General features: G+C 34.7%; 1 protein-coding gene across 1 annotated transcript; it reads right to left on the bottom strand.

Annotated features, from left to right (window-relative positions):
- Positions 1-14,079: 14,079 nt before the first annotated feature.
- LOC105275080 lies at positions 14,080-14,675 on the bottom strand. The gene is made up of 2 exons (XM_026971126.1): positions 14,471-14,675; positions 14,080-14,361 (listed from the first exon to the last, which is right to left on the bottom strand). Exons 1-2 carry the CDS (start codon positions 14,638-14,640, stop codon positions 14,268-14,270), a joined length of 264 nt encoding a protein of 87 aa, XP_026826927.1. The 5' UTR covers positions 14,641-14,675; the 3' UTR covers positions 14,080-14,267.
- Positions 14,676-16,087: the final 1,412 nt, after the last annotated feature.

Genomic DNA, 16,087 nt, shown 5'->3' with positions numbered 1-16,087 from the left:
TAAAGTTATGTGTGCAATGTGTATGTGCGCAATAAAGCCATGTGTGCAATACGCCATGTGCGCAATATGCATGGGCGCAATGAAGTCATGTGTACAAAATAATAATGCAACTTTCTTATTTTTTGTGTGCAATAAAGTCATATGTGCAATATGTATGTGTACAATAAAGTCATGTGTGCAATATGTATGTGCGCAATAATGTCATGTGCGCAAACGTACATTCGTATTTTTAATTATTACATGTATGCAATAGCGCTTGTAGGCAATCGCTCTGTAGGCAATTGGGAATGTCGATAATCGGAGCTGTCGGCAAAATGTTGTAGGCAATTGGGAATGTAGGCAAACGGGACCCCCCCCCGAAATTATAACATAACATGTATATTACTGTTACTTTGTGTTTACTGGGTATAAGCATGTTAGATATGCTAGTGAAAAGATATTGAAAAATCTGTCATGTATTGTTAGCATTATGTCAATAACAAATTACATGTAATACGTAATACATAAATCATGTGAAAATAATTAACTATTTAAATAATTACATTACACTATTTAAGATATGGAAGAAAATATGCGTCGCATGCTTTATGTTATTTTGTAAAGATGCATTTGTTACCAGATTTGTCAACTACTCGAATATTTATTTTCATTACTTTTTAATAAAAGTCCTTTCATAAATATTGATTTTATGTATCAATTAGTGTTTAAAGTGCATTTTATTTTTCTTTAATATATTTTCGAAATTTACAAATCCAAAGGTTCTAAAAATTTGGCTTTTGTTTATATTAAGACCAATCGTTACAGCACTCAGTCAGCCTCGTTCTCGTTGATATGATAAGATCTAAAGAACATGATATTCACATAACTGTAGGTCAAGAGACACGGTAGTGTCTCGCGCCAAGTATACGCGCAGCGAGACCGACTGTGTACTGTTACGCGAAGCGACGTTTTCACACACGCTTAGATTATCAGATCTTAATAACCTCTGAAAAGATCATTTTCAGAGTAACCTCAATGGATAGCTTGGGGTCGAATTATATAAGAAAAGTTTTTTTATTTTTTTCTATGTGCCCTAAGAGCGGAGATATTGCAATGCAAAGTTGGAAATGACGATTTTACAATTAAGATACTCCGTTTTCTCCGTCATCGTCAAGTGCGGGCAAGGGGGGTTGCGGAAGGGGAGAAGAAATGTGCTACAGAACGTTCTTCATTGGCTAGAGACTTGGCCAATCAAGAGGCACGATAATGTCTCGCGCCATGTGTGAATATTAGTGTTTACGACGTGATGAAGTGCAAGAAGTAGTTTGAATGAGTTCAAGTGCAATAGTCCAGCACTGCAGCTATAAAGAACACATGTCAAGGAAGATGTGAGACCGGGCGGAGAATCTGAACGCAGCCAAGGAAGACATGTGCGGTTGTAAGTACTTTTTGGTTATGTTGATTAGCTGTCAATAATTTTATATCTACGTTCTTCATGCCAGTGTTACCAGACTGTTCGCAACCTGCTAATAATTGCATTTCTGTCCTTTATCAATGATTAATTTTATTTATTGCATTTCTCTTCTTTAATCGATAATTAATTTTATAAATGTTCTTCATGGTAACTGTTCGCAACTTGCTAATATAGTTTATTGTATTTTTGTTCTTTTATTGATGATTACGTTTATAAATTTTATATCTTTGTTCTTTATGGTATTGCTAAATGTTTATTGCATGTGTGTTCTTTTAGTTTATTGCACTTCTGTTCTTTTATCAATGGTGAGGATGAGAGCGGAAGAGTGATGTGAAAGTTGGATGGATGCGGAGAAACATTTAGAGATAAAGAGTCAGGCATGAGTTCCTTTACGATGGTGAGGTTGATGCCGGAAGAGTGATGTGAAGTTATCATTACAATTACAATCATTACATTCGTGTATATTCGTTCCAATGTTTCGCATCAGCGTTCATCGAGTTTCCTTCGCTTCCTTTTCGTTATGACAGTTACATGTAGACAGAGATATATATTATTGTTAATATGTGTTGTAATTGTGTAGTTTATTTACGAAGATATTTACGAAGAAAATCGTTTTGTTAGAAAGAAACTCGTTTTGTTAGAAGTAAGATGATTTTATAAGATGATGTTGAAACAGTATAATTGTCTAATGGCAAGATTGGCTGTGTATTCTGTAATTCTTTCAAACCCGAAATTCTTTCAAAAAAGAACTCTACAAAACTGATATCTTTCAAACCCGAAGTTCTTTCAAAAAAGAACTCTACAAAACTAATGATATCTTTCAAACCCGAAGTTCTTTCAAAAAAGAACTCTAACAAAACTAATGATATTAACAAACTGCGCCAACTACAATGGGTATTTATGCAAACCAGAAAATCTATTACTTTAGTTGGGTATTTATGCAAACCAGAAAATCTATTACTTTTTATTATTACTCTTTGGCCGATATTCATTGTTGATTTTTATTTAAGACCATCTTAAGTACATTCATAAGATATTTGAATTGATACGAATAAATATTTTAATACATATACTATATAAATATGTCAATACAAATGTGTTTTTTGAAAATACTTGGCGCTGCTAAACCGAATAAAAAATTCTTAGTATTTAAATAATCTAAACATTACAATAATTTGCTTAGACTCTAATTTACACAACAACTTGCCGAAATACATAAAATATATGTACAAATGTAGTTAATTACACTTATTCTATACTTAACTCTAATGTCTCACATACACACACACGCGCGCGCGCGCACGAGAGAGAGACACACACACACACCTAACTTACATAACACAATCGCCGAAATACACACACACACATATTCACAAGAGAGGAAGAAAGAGAATAAGGCAATTAACATATTGGTTCGATTTGTTGAGAATTTTTTATTCGGTTTAGCAGCGCCAAGTATTTTTAAAAAACACATTTGTATTGACATATTTATATATGTATATGTATTAAAATATTTATTCGTATCAATTCAAATATCTTATGAATGTACTTAAGATGGTCTTAAATAAGAATCAACAATGAATATCGGCCAAAGAGTAATAATAAAAAGTAATAGATTTTCTGGTTTGCATAAATACCCAACTAAAGTAATAGATTTTCTGGTTTGCACAAATACCCATTGTAGTTGGCGCAGTTTGTTAATATCATTAGTTTTGTAGAGTTCTTTTTTTATTATCATTACGGTCGTCGTCGTTTGTGCAGTACATTTTTCTCTTCCTAGATAGCAGCAGCAGCAGTCGATCTTTTAATATATAAGTAATATATAATAAGTTGCACTACGTCGCCGGACGGCGACGGCGAAGACGTTGCACCACATCGCCGGACGGCGACGGCGAAGACGTTGCACCACGTCGCCGGACGACGACGGGGACGACGTTGCACCACGACCGGGTATTTTTACGCGAAGCGACGTTTTCAGACACGCTTAGATTATCAGATCTTAATAACCTCTGAAAAGATCATTTTCAGAGTAACCTCAATGGATAGCTTGGGGTTGAATTATATAAGAAAAGTTTTTTTATTTTTTTCTATGTGCATTACGAGTGCAGATATTACGATGCAAAGTATGAAATTGGAAAATTTTCGATTAAAAAATGTCGTTATCATTACCGTCGTCGTCGTTTGTGCAGTACATTTTTCTATTCCTAGATGGCAGCAGCAGCAGTCGGTCTTTTAATATATAGGGTACTCATTGCGGCTCGAAAACCCCGTCGAATGGGCCCTGAACGAACCCTCTAGGACTCTCCGTTCGCGAGATATCGCGAAAAAACTATTTTTCAAAGATAATTGCGAATATCTCGGAAACTATGAGAGATAGATAGTTGTTTCTGGCAGCATTCGACGCGGCTCGAAAATTCCCGTCGAATGGGCCCTGAACGAACCCTCTAGGACGCTCCGTTCGCGATATCGCGAAAAAACTATTTTTCAAAGATAATTGCGAATATCTTGGAAACTATGAGAGAAGTAAAGTCAAGACGATTCAACATGATTGCCCTATTCTAAACATATGTTTATATGATATAAACATATGTTTAGAAATATATATTTAGAATATGTCAAAACTTACGACAAAATGTTGCTTGGGTTTTACATGGTTTATAAAATACAGACAATGTTTCGTGTTATGTAAATACAGCATTACAATGTCTAATGCATTTAAGTCCTATTAGAAAACAATTGGTGAAGTGTAATAAATCAGATGTTTTAAGAATGTTGATGCATCGATATGAAAATGGAATGTGCAATTTGAATACATATGCAGTACGGCAATATTTAGGAGAACCGTTTTCAATAAATGTAAAACGTGATGTGTTTGAGTTTCTTACAATCCTGTTCACTAAATATGATTGTATAAGACAACTGGTAGAGCATCAAGTAACTTCTACTAGTCGATGTAAATCTTGTGATTATACAAAGGAATTTATTTGTAACGATGTAGTTATTTCAATACCTATTAACAATGTGAGAAAAAAAGCTATACTCTTAATGATTTATTAAATGTTACAGTTTCACATTGGTGTGAATCTGATGGATCATGCGAACAGTGTACAGGAAATGATATTTTGTTTAAGAACGAATTAACAGTAACGAAAGATATAGTTATTATTCGTTTAGTATTATTTTCATCTCAAGATGATAAAATGGTGAAAGCAATACGTAAATTTAATATATGTACTATTCCTACAACTAAAGTTTTAATAGCTAGACAAACGTATAAGCTTATGAATGTTATATTTCATAGTGGTTTTAGTATTGAGGATGGTCATTACACGAGTATATGTAGAGAAGGAATGTCTAGTAATTGGACTGCAGCTGATGATGCATAAATTAAGAAAAGACAATGGCCTAGAGGTGCTAAAGATATTTATATATTATTCTTACAAAAACTTGATAGTACATAAAGTATATATCAGCTCCCGTATATATACAAAGATCGCTTTGCGCCCGTATATATACAAGGATACAAGGTCGCTTTGCGCCTATACAGGGTTGGTGAGAGTAAAATAAGTGTTGCATAGTTGCAAAATTATACTGTAATAAAGTAAGTAACTAATAATTTAGTGCGAAATATCATTTCGCTGATAATAAATGTTATTACTGCCGTTAATAAAACGAAGAAAAAAAGAACTCTAAAAAAGTAATGATATCACAACAAAATTACCTTTTTAAAAAAAGGTACAAAAAAGGTGCCAAGTATACGCGCGCGAAGAAAAAACGAGTTCTACAAAAGTAATGATATCACAACAAAATTACCTTTTTAAAAAAGGTACAACAAAGGCGCCAAGTATACGCGCGCGAAGAAAAAAAGAACTCTACAAAAGTAATGATATCAAACCATTGCGCCAACTATAAAAATGGGTATTTATGCAAATCAGAAAATCTATTATTTTATTATTATGTATACAACATCCTATTCCAATCCAAGCGTTGTTTTAATTCTCTTTAAATATTATTATAGTATTTTTTCACAAAAATGTATGAAATCTTCAAATTGCGCCAAGTGCAGAGAGAATGTATCGAAAATTAATTATTGTACTATTTAAAAAACTCAAGTGGTAGTATTCTTATCAATTAGAGAGAGAATATATGTATATATTGTTTTGAAAAATTATTGTTGTACTACTTTTAAAAAATAAAAAGTGATACATATCTTTTTATTGTCACTCTTCCTCTTCCAATCCAAGTGGTAGTAGTTTTCATTTATCACTTGGATTTTAATTTGTTTGAATTCTAATGGAGGGAATAGAAAACGTAATAGAAAAGAATAAAAGAGGTTACAGTACAAAATGTAAAAAAAATAATATTTAGTTAGTGCAAAAAACTTTAAAAGTCTTTACTGTGATAAAGCTACGTGACAATTTGAAATGAATTATCCATTATCAAGCAACAAGCATGAATTATATACTCAGCCAGGGGGAAGGACAAGTGCCGTTGGCATCTTTTTCTAATATTTATTACAATAATATTGCCTAAAACATTTTGTTTATTGCTTTGCTGCGCAAGATTTGTACTTCCTCGCGCTGATTTTACATCTTTTTTAATTAATATCTCGATAATTATTGCGAAGATTACTATTATAATTAATTTATAATTTATGTATAATTTATTATATTATAATTAATTAAAGAGAATGCAAAGAGAACGGTACAACACTATTCTTTTCAACCCAATGCAATGTAATTCCACGAGCATTGGTACTTTTATTATGTTACAATTTTATTATCCTGTACAAGATATTATACATATCAGTATACAATATATTATACAGTGCTGGCAAAAAGTTCCGGAACGGTTAAAAATCTTGGAAAATAATGATTTAGTGGAAAAATGTTTCAAACAAAAAGCAGAGGGCTTAAAAAAATCTATTAGATGATGTCTATTTGACCTTGGTATGACCTTGGAAAGCCCGGTCATGGTTAACATAAAACTCTTAAATGGAAACCCCTATTTTTTATTACATATTCTTGTAGCTTAGCTCAGGAGCTTTTCGAAACGCTATAATAAATTTTTTTTCTCTTACATACTTTTTGACTTATAAGGCTTGAAGGTTACACAGTACCGCCGGCATTAGAATTACCCAAGGTGTACCGCGTGGAGGTTGCACGGTCGGATTTACACCTCTTTTGTGTGCGTGCGTGCGTGTGTGTGCGTGTGTGTGCGTGCGTGCGTGTATGAGTGTGTGTGTTTTCTTCATAAAACTAACTTCACAAAAATAATTTATTCTCGTGTTATGTCCAGAAGACTCCACGGTTCCTCGCTTCCATAAGAAAAATATTAAATTTAGAAATAGGAAAAAGTAACAAATAAGAACTAAACCCCACCAACGGAAAAAATGACCGAACGAGCGCAGGGGGGCCAGGTGGACAGGCGTTACGCCAACTATAAGGCTCGCAGCTTTTCCAATCCCAACTGTGCTCGGCCGGAACGTCCGATAGGTAATAAACAACCAGAATTAAGAGCTAAAATCACTTAGCGAAGATAGCTCCAGAACCTGGAAAAGCGGAGCGGTACCCGCTGACGGCAATAAAAGTAATCCACCAAAATTAAATACTGAGAAATCTGCTATATATGGGGAGATTCAAACTAGAGATACGACGCAAATGAACTAATGGAAACGTGAGCATGGATTGCAATATGGTAAACGGAGGGGTCTTCACAAGTGCCGCACTTTAACTTTCAAGAACAAAATCATAAATCTATCGGATACCAGCTGCAATTCGGGAAAACCAAGCGCTCCAATAGAAATGAATTTGTTTTACTCTTCCTTTCTTCTGGGAAACAAATAATCCCCACCTACGCTCTTTTAGCCCTATATAAAGGGAACAATTTGGTCAGAGGTCCTCTTCAATCTTCAGTTGGCTTACAATGCATATCGTACTGTTTCGTTCCCGTGATCGGGACATCGAGCATAAATCTTAGAGTCAGTGCTGGACTCCACCCGAGGGACCTCTGGTCAGGTTGGCTCCCTCCTCGAACGCATTGACGATCAACTCCATCCAAGAAGCGGTACCAGAAAAGTAAGCCTAAGTTAATTATTAATTTCATTTTACTCCCCTCCAACCGTCTTCGTGGTTTCATTTCGGTTACTGGCACAAAGAATCAATTCCGTCTTATTTCATTTAAGTGTCAAATTTCAATCGCGGACGCAGAAATACCCCGACAGAAACACAGGCAGAAACTGTGACGTGCAGCCAAGGGGCATCTTACACCGATTCAGCACAATTAACAACCGATTCAGCACAATTCACAACCGATAACACCGAGCGTTACTCACCCCTTTTTGTGAATATCTCGTCACCTGGATCTAGCGTAATCGGGAATCCATCTTCTTCTCCCGACCACTCCCCCCTTTCCCTCCCTAAGTTGTCCCCGCGGTGGTATTTACCCATCCCCTCTTCTGAGTTCGGGCGGACCCCAAACTCGACCATCCCTTCCTCTACACCCGAACTAAGTACCTACCTTCCCTCACCAGCTTCAATCCCTGAGAACCCAAATTTTTCCGGCCTGCCCATCCCTACCATTCCTACATTAAGGGAGTTTTCGCAGGCGCTTTCCACCTTTTATTAGAATATTTCCTAGATTTCTTTCCCACCTATTCTCTTCCACTCCCTCCTACCACTATAATCTGCGGACCAGGACCCATAAATATTCCTACTCTCAGGATCGCGGGCGAGAACGCTGGTCCCGACACATTTATACCCTTTATAACCCACCACCGCGTTCATCCTGTATTAATCACGGCAATTTATATTAGAGAGTTTATGTTTAATTTGGACATTTAAGCATGAATATGATAGATTTATTTTTATTTATCATTATAGTTTGAAATATCGAATATGTATCAATAGTATAGAAAGTTTAAATGCGAGTTTAATTTTTGAATTTTAAAATTATATAGACAACCTAATATTACCTCCATTATGCGTTACGAAATTATAGTTATCTATCCGTTACTGTAAATTATGTTATATATATATATATATATATATATATATATATATTCTTACCAACGATGTTCGGAAATGTATCATTCCTCTAATCAGAATTTTCTCAAATCATTTTGTCTTGATTTTATAAATTAGTCAAAATTACAGTTGCGCTATCTATAAGAAATAGAATCATGAATAAATTTGTACTCCAAATTCTAAATTATAGTCAAACGTATCAGTAGCGGTTCATTAATTTCATTTATGTAACCATTAGACAGAATATATTAGTGGAAATGTTTTAAGTGACAAACCCAAGTTTCATTTATTTCTAACTACCCTCGTATAACATCCCATTCCTTGACAGATCGTACAGGTCCTATCCTTGGTAATAGGGATTCATTTCCCTTACCTAAAAAGGACCATCGAGTTGACCATCTCGAATAGTAGGGTAAAATCGACTTCGGTCGTTGACCCGAAAATCGAGTGTCCGCTTCGAATAATAGGGTAAAATCGACTTTGGTCGTTGACCCGAAAATCGAAGGACCGTTTCAAATAAAAGGGTAAAATCGACTTTAGTCGTTGACCCGAAAATCGAAACGTATTGGTCGGCTCGAACACACGAGGTACGGCGGTTGTGTGCCTACGTACCTCGAGAGGCGTCTGGTTGCGCCCTTCCTCGAGCTCACGGAGCTCTGGACGTAACACTCGTATGTACGAACAACGGCATTACACATACACACGCACGCACGCAAGCACGCACGTTTTTAAAATTTAAGGCTTCATCCCTTCCTTGTTTAATATTGTTTATTGGAGAAGGAAAGGATACCATCTCTACCATTAATTATTATATGTATGCCAAACATAAAACAAGGTTATTTCAAAAATTATGTACAGAGTTATGTACCGTATTAGTACAGTATTATCTAGTTTTTTTCCATTCGATTTAATTGCGAATGGTCACACAAGTGTTGCGATGACGAATGAATAACAATGCTTTCGTTACCAATGGCAAAAATTACAAAAATTAGCGGCTGTATGCGCATTATGTAAACTCTGCGACTCTAAACTATGAAATGTATTATTAAGATAAATAAATACTTAATTAATGATATAAAAAATTAATAAAATTAATTAAAAGTTAATTAAAAAATTAATGATAGAAGAAATGAAAAAAAAATTAATGTGAAAATAAAGAATTAATGAAAGTTTTAAAATCATTAATACACTTAAGAGAACCTTTTTTAGAACACAGTTTATTTGCAATCAAATAGTTACAACCATTTGATATGTATCAATAGTTTACAATGATTTAGGACTAGTTACGACATGTCTATATACGTGTACGTATGTGTGTATGTAATTTAATATCTGAAGTCTAATAAACATGACGTAAAAGCAAAGGATTATTCAACGTTCGGACGCATTCGGAATCTTTGAAGTCTCTGGGGAAGAGATTCCAGATCCGTCTGCCATTCCGAATAATGGAGGCGTGCAATTTCGGTCTGAGGAAGTTGAAAGCGATAGGACTAGTAGCGTCAAACACGCGACCGAACAGGGTCGATCTGTTTTTTAGAGTGAGTGTCACGATGTCGCCCGTCAACAGGCAGTCGCAGAGAGAATCTAGAGAGAGTGGAGCGGATCGTGTTCTCTTCTCTGATTGGTGCCGCCATTAACAGGTTAACTTCCGTTAACTTTGTACATTTCGCACTTTCAATGAGACTGACGTGGACTGACGCTACATATTCTGGCATATTTGCACTTTTGAACGCATAGTTGAATGGTGGAAGACGTAAGAGTGTTAAAATATAACACTGTAATAATATTTTGATTTTAATTTTTGTGACTTATCACTGTTGATTATTTATTGCTATCTACAACTTTTTTGTTACCATATTTTTATTTTATACTACGTTTTATTACTTATTTGCATTCGATGATTTTAACTTTTGTTTGACTCATCACCGTTGATTATTTATTGTTAGTTTAAAAATTTTTTTGTTAACACAATTTTAGTTTATTTTATAACTTTTATAACCCATATATAAACAATACAGGTTAATGAGCTCCCACATGCGTCAAGTAAAACGAATGCGATCTCGTCTGCGATTTGCGTTGTGTGTGATAGTGCTGGATTCTTGGTTTGCGGTATGTTAAGCTTTTTATAATCTGTAATTTTATTTTATTTTATTTTATTTTAATTTATTTTATCTATATTCTTACATTTGCGCTACTCATCTGTTATGACCCAACATATTTTATGTAATTTATTATTTCACTGTTTACCCATTTTTACCTATATTCTTACATTTGCGCTAATAATTTGTTATGACCCAACATATTTTTATGTATTTTATTATTTTACTGCTTACTCTTTTTTCACTTTACGATTGTTTTTTCTTTTATAATTTATTCATTATATTGTTCAACATTCAAAAAAACACAGGTCGATGAGCCGTCAATCCGTTCCGCAATTAGCACACTGAGGGCGTAGTCCTATGGTGCGGAACGTGCGCAATGCGGAATTGGCGGAACGCTCGTGATTGGTTCGATCATTGTTACGTTCGTTCCGCCGATTTCTTTCCGCACATTTTCATTTTATCGCGGAATTACGTTACCAGATACCAGTGAAAAAAGGCAAAATGATTTTTAATTTGACTTTGCAAAAATATATGGTAAATAGTATTGTCAGTAAATGGCTTCACAAGTATAATGTTTTAGATTGTATTATCAGTGTAATCAGGAGCCGCATTTCAGGCAAAATAGGTTCTCGAACAACATATTTTTTACTGATGAGTGGTCGGACCAAATGTTAATAACGTTTCAAATATTTGAGGTGGCATTCTAAAATAATCTATATATTTTTCTATATGTCTTCCAACATTTCTTTTACAAGATTATCGCTTGCTCCTTGTAGCAATCTTTTTTCGGCACTAAATATGCTTCGTACTCAACACTTCCGTTGATTCTGTATATTTTCATTTTTTCTTACAATTCTGTATAATAAATACAGTTTTACAATTTTGCGACGTATCTCCTGTTTTTTAAATACACACCAACTTTGTTTTAATCTTTTTAGTAACTCACAAATAACAATAAACAATTCTTCAGAATTCATCGTTTTGCCTACATGCATTTTCACGTGCATACACTCGTAGTAATTCCGATCAGCTGAAGTTTATTTTCCTATGTCCCATGCAGCGGAAAACGCGGAAGCGTAATTTGTGCGTGCCAATAATATACGCTATTCCGATAGACACAACAGAAGAATCTACGGAAAAAATCATGTGATTGGCGTAGGCCAATTGCGCTTCCGCAAGTTCTGCTGCATGGAACATAGGAAAATACATTTCAGCGGATTACAGTTGGCGGAACTTCTGTGATTGGACGGACTTCGTTCCGCCAATTCCGCATTGCGCACGTTCCGCACCATGGGACTGCGCCCTGAAGATGGTCTAACGTATAGACCGAGACGTTTGTGATTCACGATCGATGTATCTCCAATCTTAAATAACAAGCACCTACACCCAGCTTCGCTTTTGCATCAGTTTATTTTCATATTACTGTAATAATATATTAGCAAAGTATTATTTTGTATGTGTGTGTGTGTGTGTGTGTGTATTAAATCTTCCTCAAAAGTTGCCCTGTTAATGGCGGCTTCCGGCCAATCCGCTTTACTCTCTTTAGATTCTCTCTGATGAATTCCAGATAAGCTATACAGCAGTGCTCGACGTCTATGCACTGAACTTGATAACGCTCGATGTTTATGTAGTGATTCTCATTGTTCGGAGCCTTAGTTTTGATTTTTATGTACTTGGCGTATATATTTCTTCTTTTTTTAAAAAGGTTTTTGTAGGGATTATGTATAACCTGTTGTTTTAATTCTCCACATTTATATTTCAAAAATTGTTTTATAAACATTAGATTGAAAGATGTAATATTTTCAAATATACACCCTACTTATAAATAGTCGCGGCAAAATATATCAAATGCGAATTTGAATTAATGACTTTCGATAAGTATATTTCATTGGTGAAATCATTAAATTTTGAGTTTCGATTTATAATATATTTTTATATTGTAAACCACAGCACGTAAAGTATTACAATATATTTTGCTCCTAATTTCTCCAAATAATGGTCTAAAAGAATAATAATAAGACAGAAGTCTTCCAAATCAAAATATCGTCCAAGCTACAAGACATTGAACAATGACACATACGTGTGTCTATGTTTACAGAAATTCATATAGTCTGCAGAAAATAAGATCCCATTTCACGTTAGACAAGCGAAACGTAAGGAGTGTAGAAAAATCTAGATCTGATCAGTGCTTTTTTTATATTTGGCCGTATCGAATCGATTGACGTCGAAAGTTACATTTTATAATTCTCCGTGTGCCATTTGTTCATGTTAAGAACACACCATACGAAAAGACGATTTGGCGAGAAATTTGGCAAAAAGGAGATTTGATACGAGAAACTTACAATCTAAGCAGCAATAATGCATAACTATATAGAGGACTATACAAAGAAACTGGCTTCGAAGTTATCGTATTGCAATTCTGGTAAGATTTAAAAATTACGTATCTACTACATTAAAGTTTTGTTTTTATACACATTTATTAAACGTGATTTAATCCGTACTTAATGTATTGTTTGCGAAGTGCATTGCGACAGAAAATTGGGTAAATCTACCGATTAGCGAACCCACCTCCTATCACCTTGTCCTTGACATATATTATAGAGGTCACCCTCCTGAGTAACATTGTGCAAGTTTTAGCCGTCGGTCGTTGTTTACTAAAAAGTTATTAACAAAAGAAGTTTAATGATTTTGCACGAATTTTCAGCTGTCTACGCGAACCAAGAACATAATATTGACATATATTACAAAGGTCACCTTCCCGAATAACCCGCACTAGGTTTTAGTCGTCGATCGTTGTTTATGAATAAGTTATTAACAAAAGAAATTTTACAAATATAGTAGTTATTTTGAATATTGAAAGATATAAAAGACGAATATGTATATGAACGAAGGAAGGAAAGTCATTTAAAGCAGTGAATCGTTAATATATAGAATAGTTTCTTTTAATATAAGTACAAAGTATTCTTCACTTTAACCAAAAGCATAAACAGTTAAATACAAAGTATTCTCTGCTTTAACCTAACCTAAACTAACCTAATCTAACCTGATTAGGTTATATTTTCCGAAACTGGAGCCTCAGACAGCTCGTTTTCAGCCCGCTTCGCGGGAGGGCGGGGGGAAGGGGCTTCGCCCCCCCCCCCGCCGGAATCCGTGCCGTGTACCAGGTGATCAAAATATGTACAGTAAAATCTGTTACACTGGTTCTGGCGGGGGGCGGGGGACGAAGCCCCTGCCCCCCGCCCTCCTGCGAAGCGGGCTGAAACCGAGCGTATGTGTCCGAGGCTCCAGTTTCGGAAAATATAACCTTTTGCTTGTTGTGGACGGCTGAAAATTCGTGCAAAATCATTAAACTTCTTTTGTTAATAACTTTTTAGTAAACAACGACCGACGGCTAAAACCTTTTGAAGGTCACTCAGAAGGGTGACCTCTATAATATATGTCAAGGACAAGGTGATAGGAGGTGGGTTCGCTAATCGGTAGATTTACCGAAAATTGTTTCTTTTCGAAAGCGTTACGGATTTCCGATAAAGTATTTTTAATTTTAGGTATTCTATCTCTCCTCTTAGTTAAATGGTTGTTTATCCTAAGTCCGTGTTTAGCAAATACTTCCATCTGTAACAGAAATATTCCATAGTGGCAGTAAATTAATTGTAGTTGAACATTACACGAATATATAAATGTTTAATATTATGTTATATTAACCTTCTGTAGCTGATCTTCGTTGTTACACTTGTCGATGAACTGAATAATAGTCATGTGATACTCCATTACATCTGGATTACTGTAAAATATATTATAGATATTATTTGAAAATAATTATTAAACATAATAGTAGTTATGGATATTGTGCGATAGAACGCTGAAACTCTGAAGAAGAATGCTGTACTTACGGTTCAAGTCTGGAAATATTGGCGAAGTTATTAATGAAAAGATCAATTGCTTTGTCTACATTTGATGGATCCTCCAGCATGTGAACAAATATATTGAAGGCACTGAACCAACTGCTAACGTTAAAAGTTAATTGCTTCTGCAGAATGTCCAGATTTGTCGAACAGCCCATGAAGTTATCATCTGACTTGTTGAGTACTGGCTGAATGTAGTAGATACGTAAGTATCTACTACATTCACTACCACCCGCATATTAGATGATTTTCGATTCACACCAACTATTATTAAAATTAAATATAACTATCTATATAAACATTATATAATCAAGTAGAAGTCTTAATAAATAAAAACGGTAAGTTATTTAGATGTACATTTTTACATATAAGTTATAGTTTCCTCTTATTATTATGTAATTGTTATCTTACAAATATAAATAACTGCCTGTATAATATTATCTCACTAAAAAAACCTGACAAAGGTGAAAAAATATGCCAAGTACATAAAAAGTCCCAACTTGTATACAACAAAAAGTTTAACAAAATATTTGTTATAAAAATCAAAACTAAATATAAAATCAATTGTTAAATAACCAAGTACTTAGAAGCAATTCACATAAAGCAATCGGTTTCTATCTCGAATACACAAAACAGGGAAGTGAATTTCCTGCGCCTATCTTTTCACGCCTCTCGGCTAATCCTGATGTTGAAGATAAAATGCGGTCAAATACAATGTTTTACTTGGTGGCATTGTATTTAGAACTTTTACATCATATAAACTGTGACTGCGATAGCTAGGATCTAGAAAATCTTGTAAAACCTATGCAACTTTTTCATGAATCAGTGGATAGAGGCAACAGCGCATCCGTTAAAAGAAGGTTATGCGTGGGCTGCTGCTATATTTGACTTTTCTCTCTATTTTGTAAGATATGGAAAGATAATAGAGACCGTCAGGTCGCGTAGAGGATCAGAATGAAAACAATACGATGACAACAGTAGGAGCATTGGCCATACACGCTAACAAGACTAGGCGTGAGGAGCCAGGGATCCCGATAGAGTCGAGGTCAAGACCAAGGCAATCTCCGAATTATTTTTCGCTTGCAATTTCATGAAACACTTGCGCTTCAGTGATGCTAGAAATTATCTCGCCGCTATACAATATATCTTACAAAGGAACATCGCGAAGTGGAAAATCCTGATTTTGATGAAACTTTATACACATGTAGGGGAGGTTAATAGATGAATTTAGAAATTATTCGTAGCGGCCCAAAAATGGTTTTAAGGGGTGAACCACCCTTCAAACGTAAGACGGCTTTTTGCTTTTCTCGATATATCTCTGAAATTATTCAAAATATCGAAAAACGTTTTATACAAAAGTTTCATGGTAAAAACGCCTCTATTTAATCACCTTAACAAAATTTTTTAAAAATAAGTTTTGGAAAAGTTTTTTCAAAAACTTTTGAAAAAAGGTATTTTTGAAAAATTCTATTGATGCGGTTAAATAGAGGCGTTTTTACCATGAAACTTTTGTATAAAACATTTTTCGATATTTTAAATAATTTCCGAGATATATCGAGAAAAGCAAAAAGCCGTCTTACGTTTGAAGGGTGGTTCACCCCTTAA

The sequence above is a fragment of the Ooceraea biroi genome, chromosome 1 (genome assembly GCF_003672135.1).
Source record: "Ooceraea biroi isolate clonal line C1 chromosome 1, Obir_v5.4, whole genome shotgun sequence".
NCBI lineage: Eukaryota > Metazoa > Arthropoda > Insecta > Hymenoptera > Formicidae > Ooceraea > Ooceraea biroi.
This window is presented reverse-complemented; position numbering and strand designations above follow the sequence as displayed.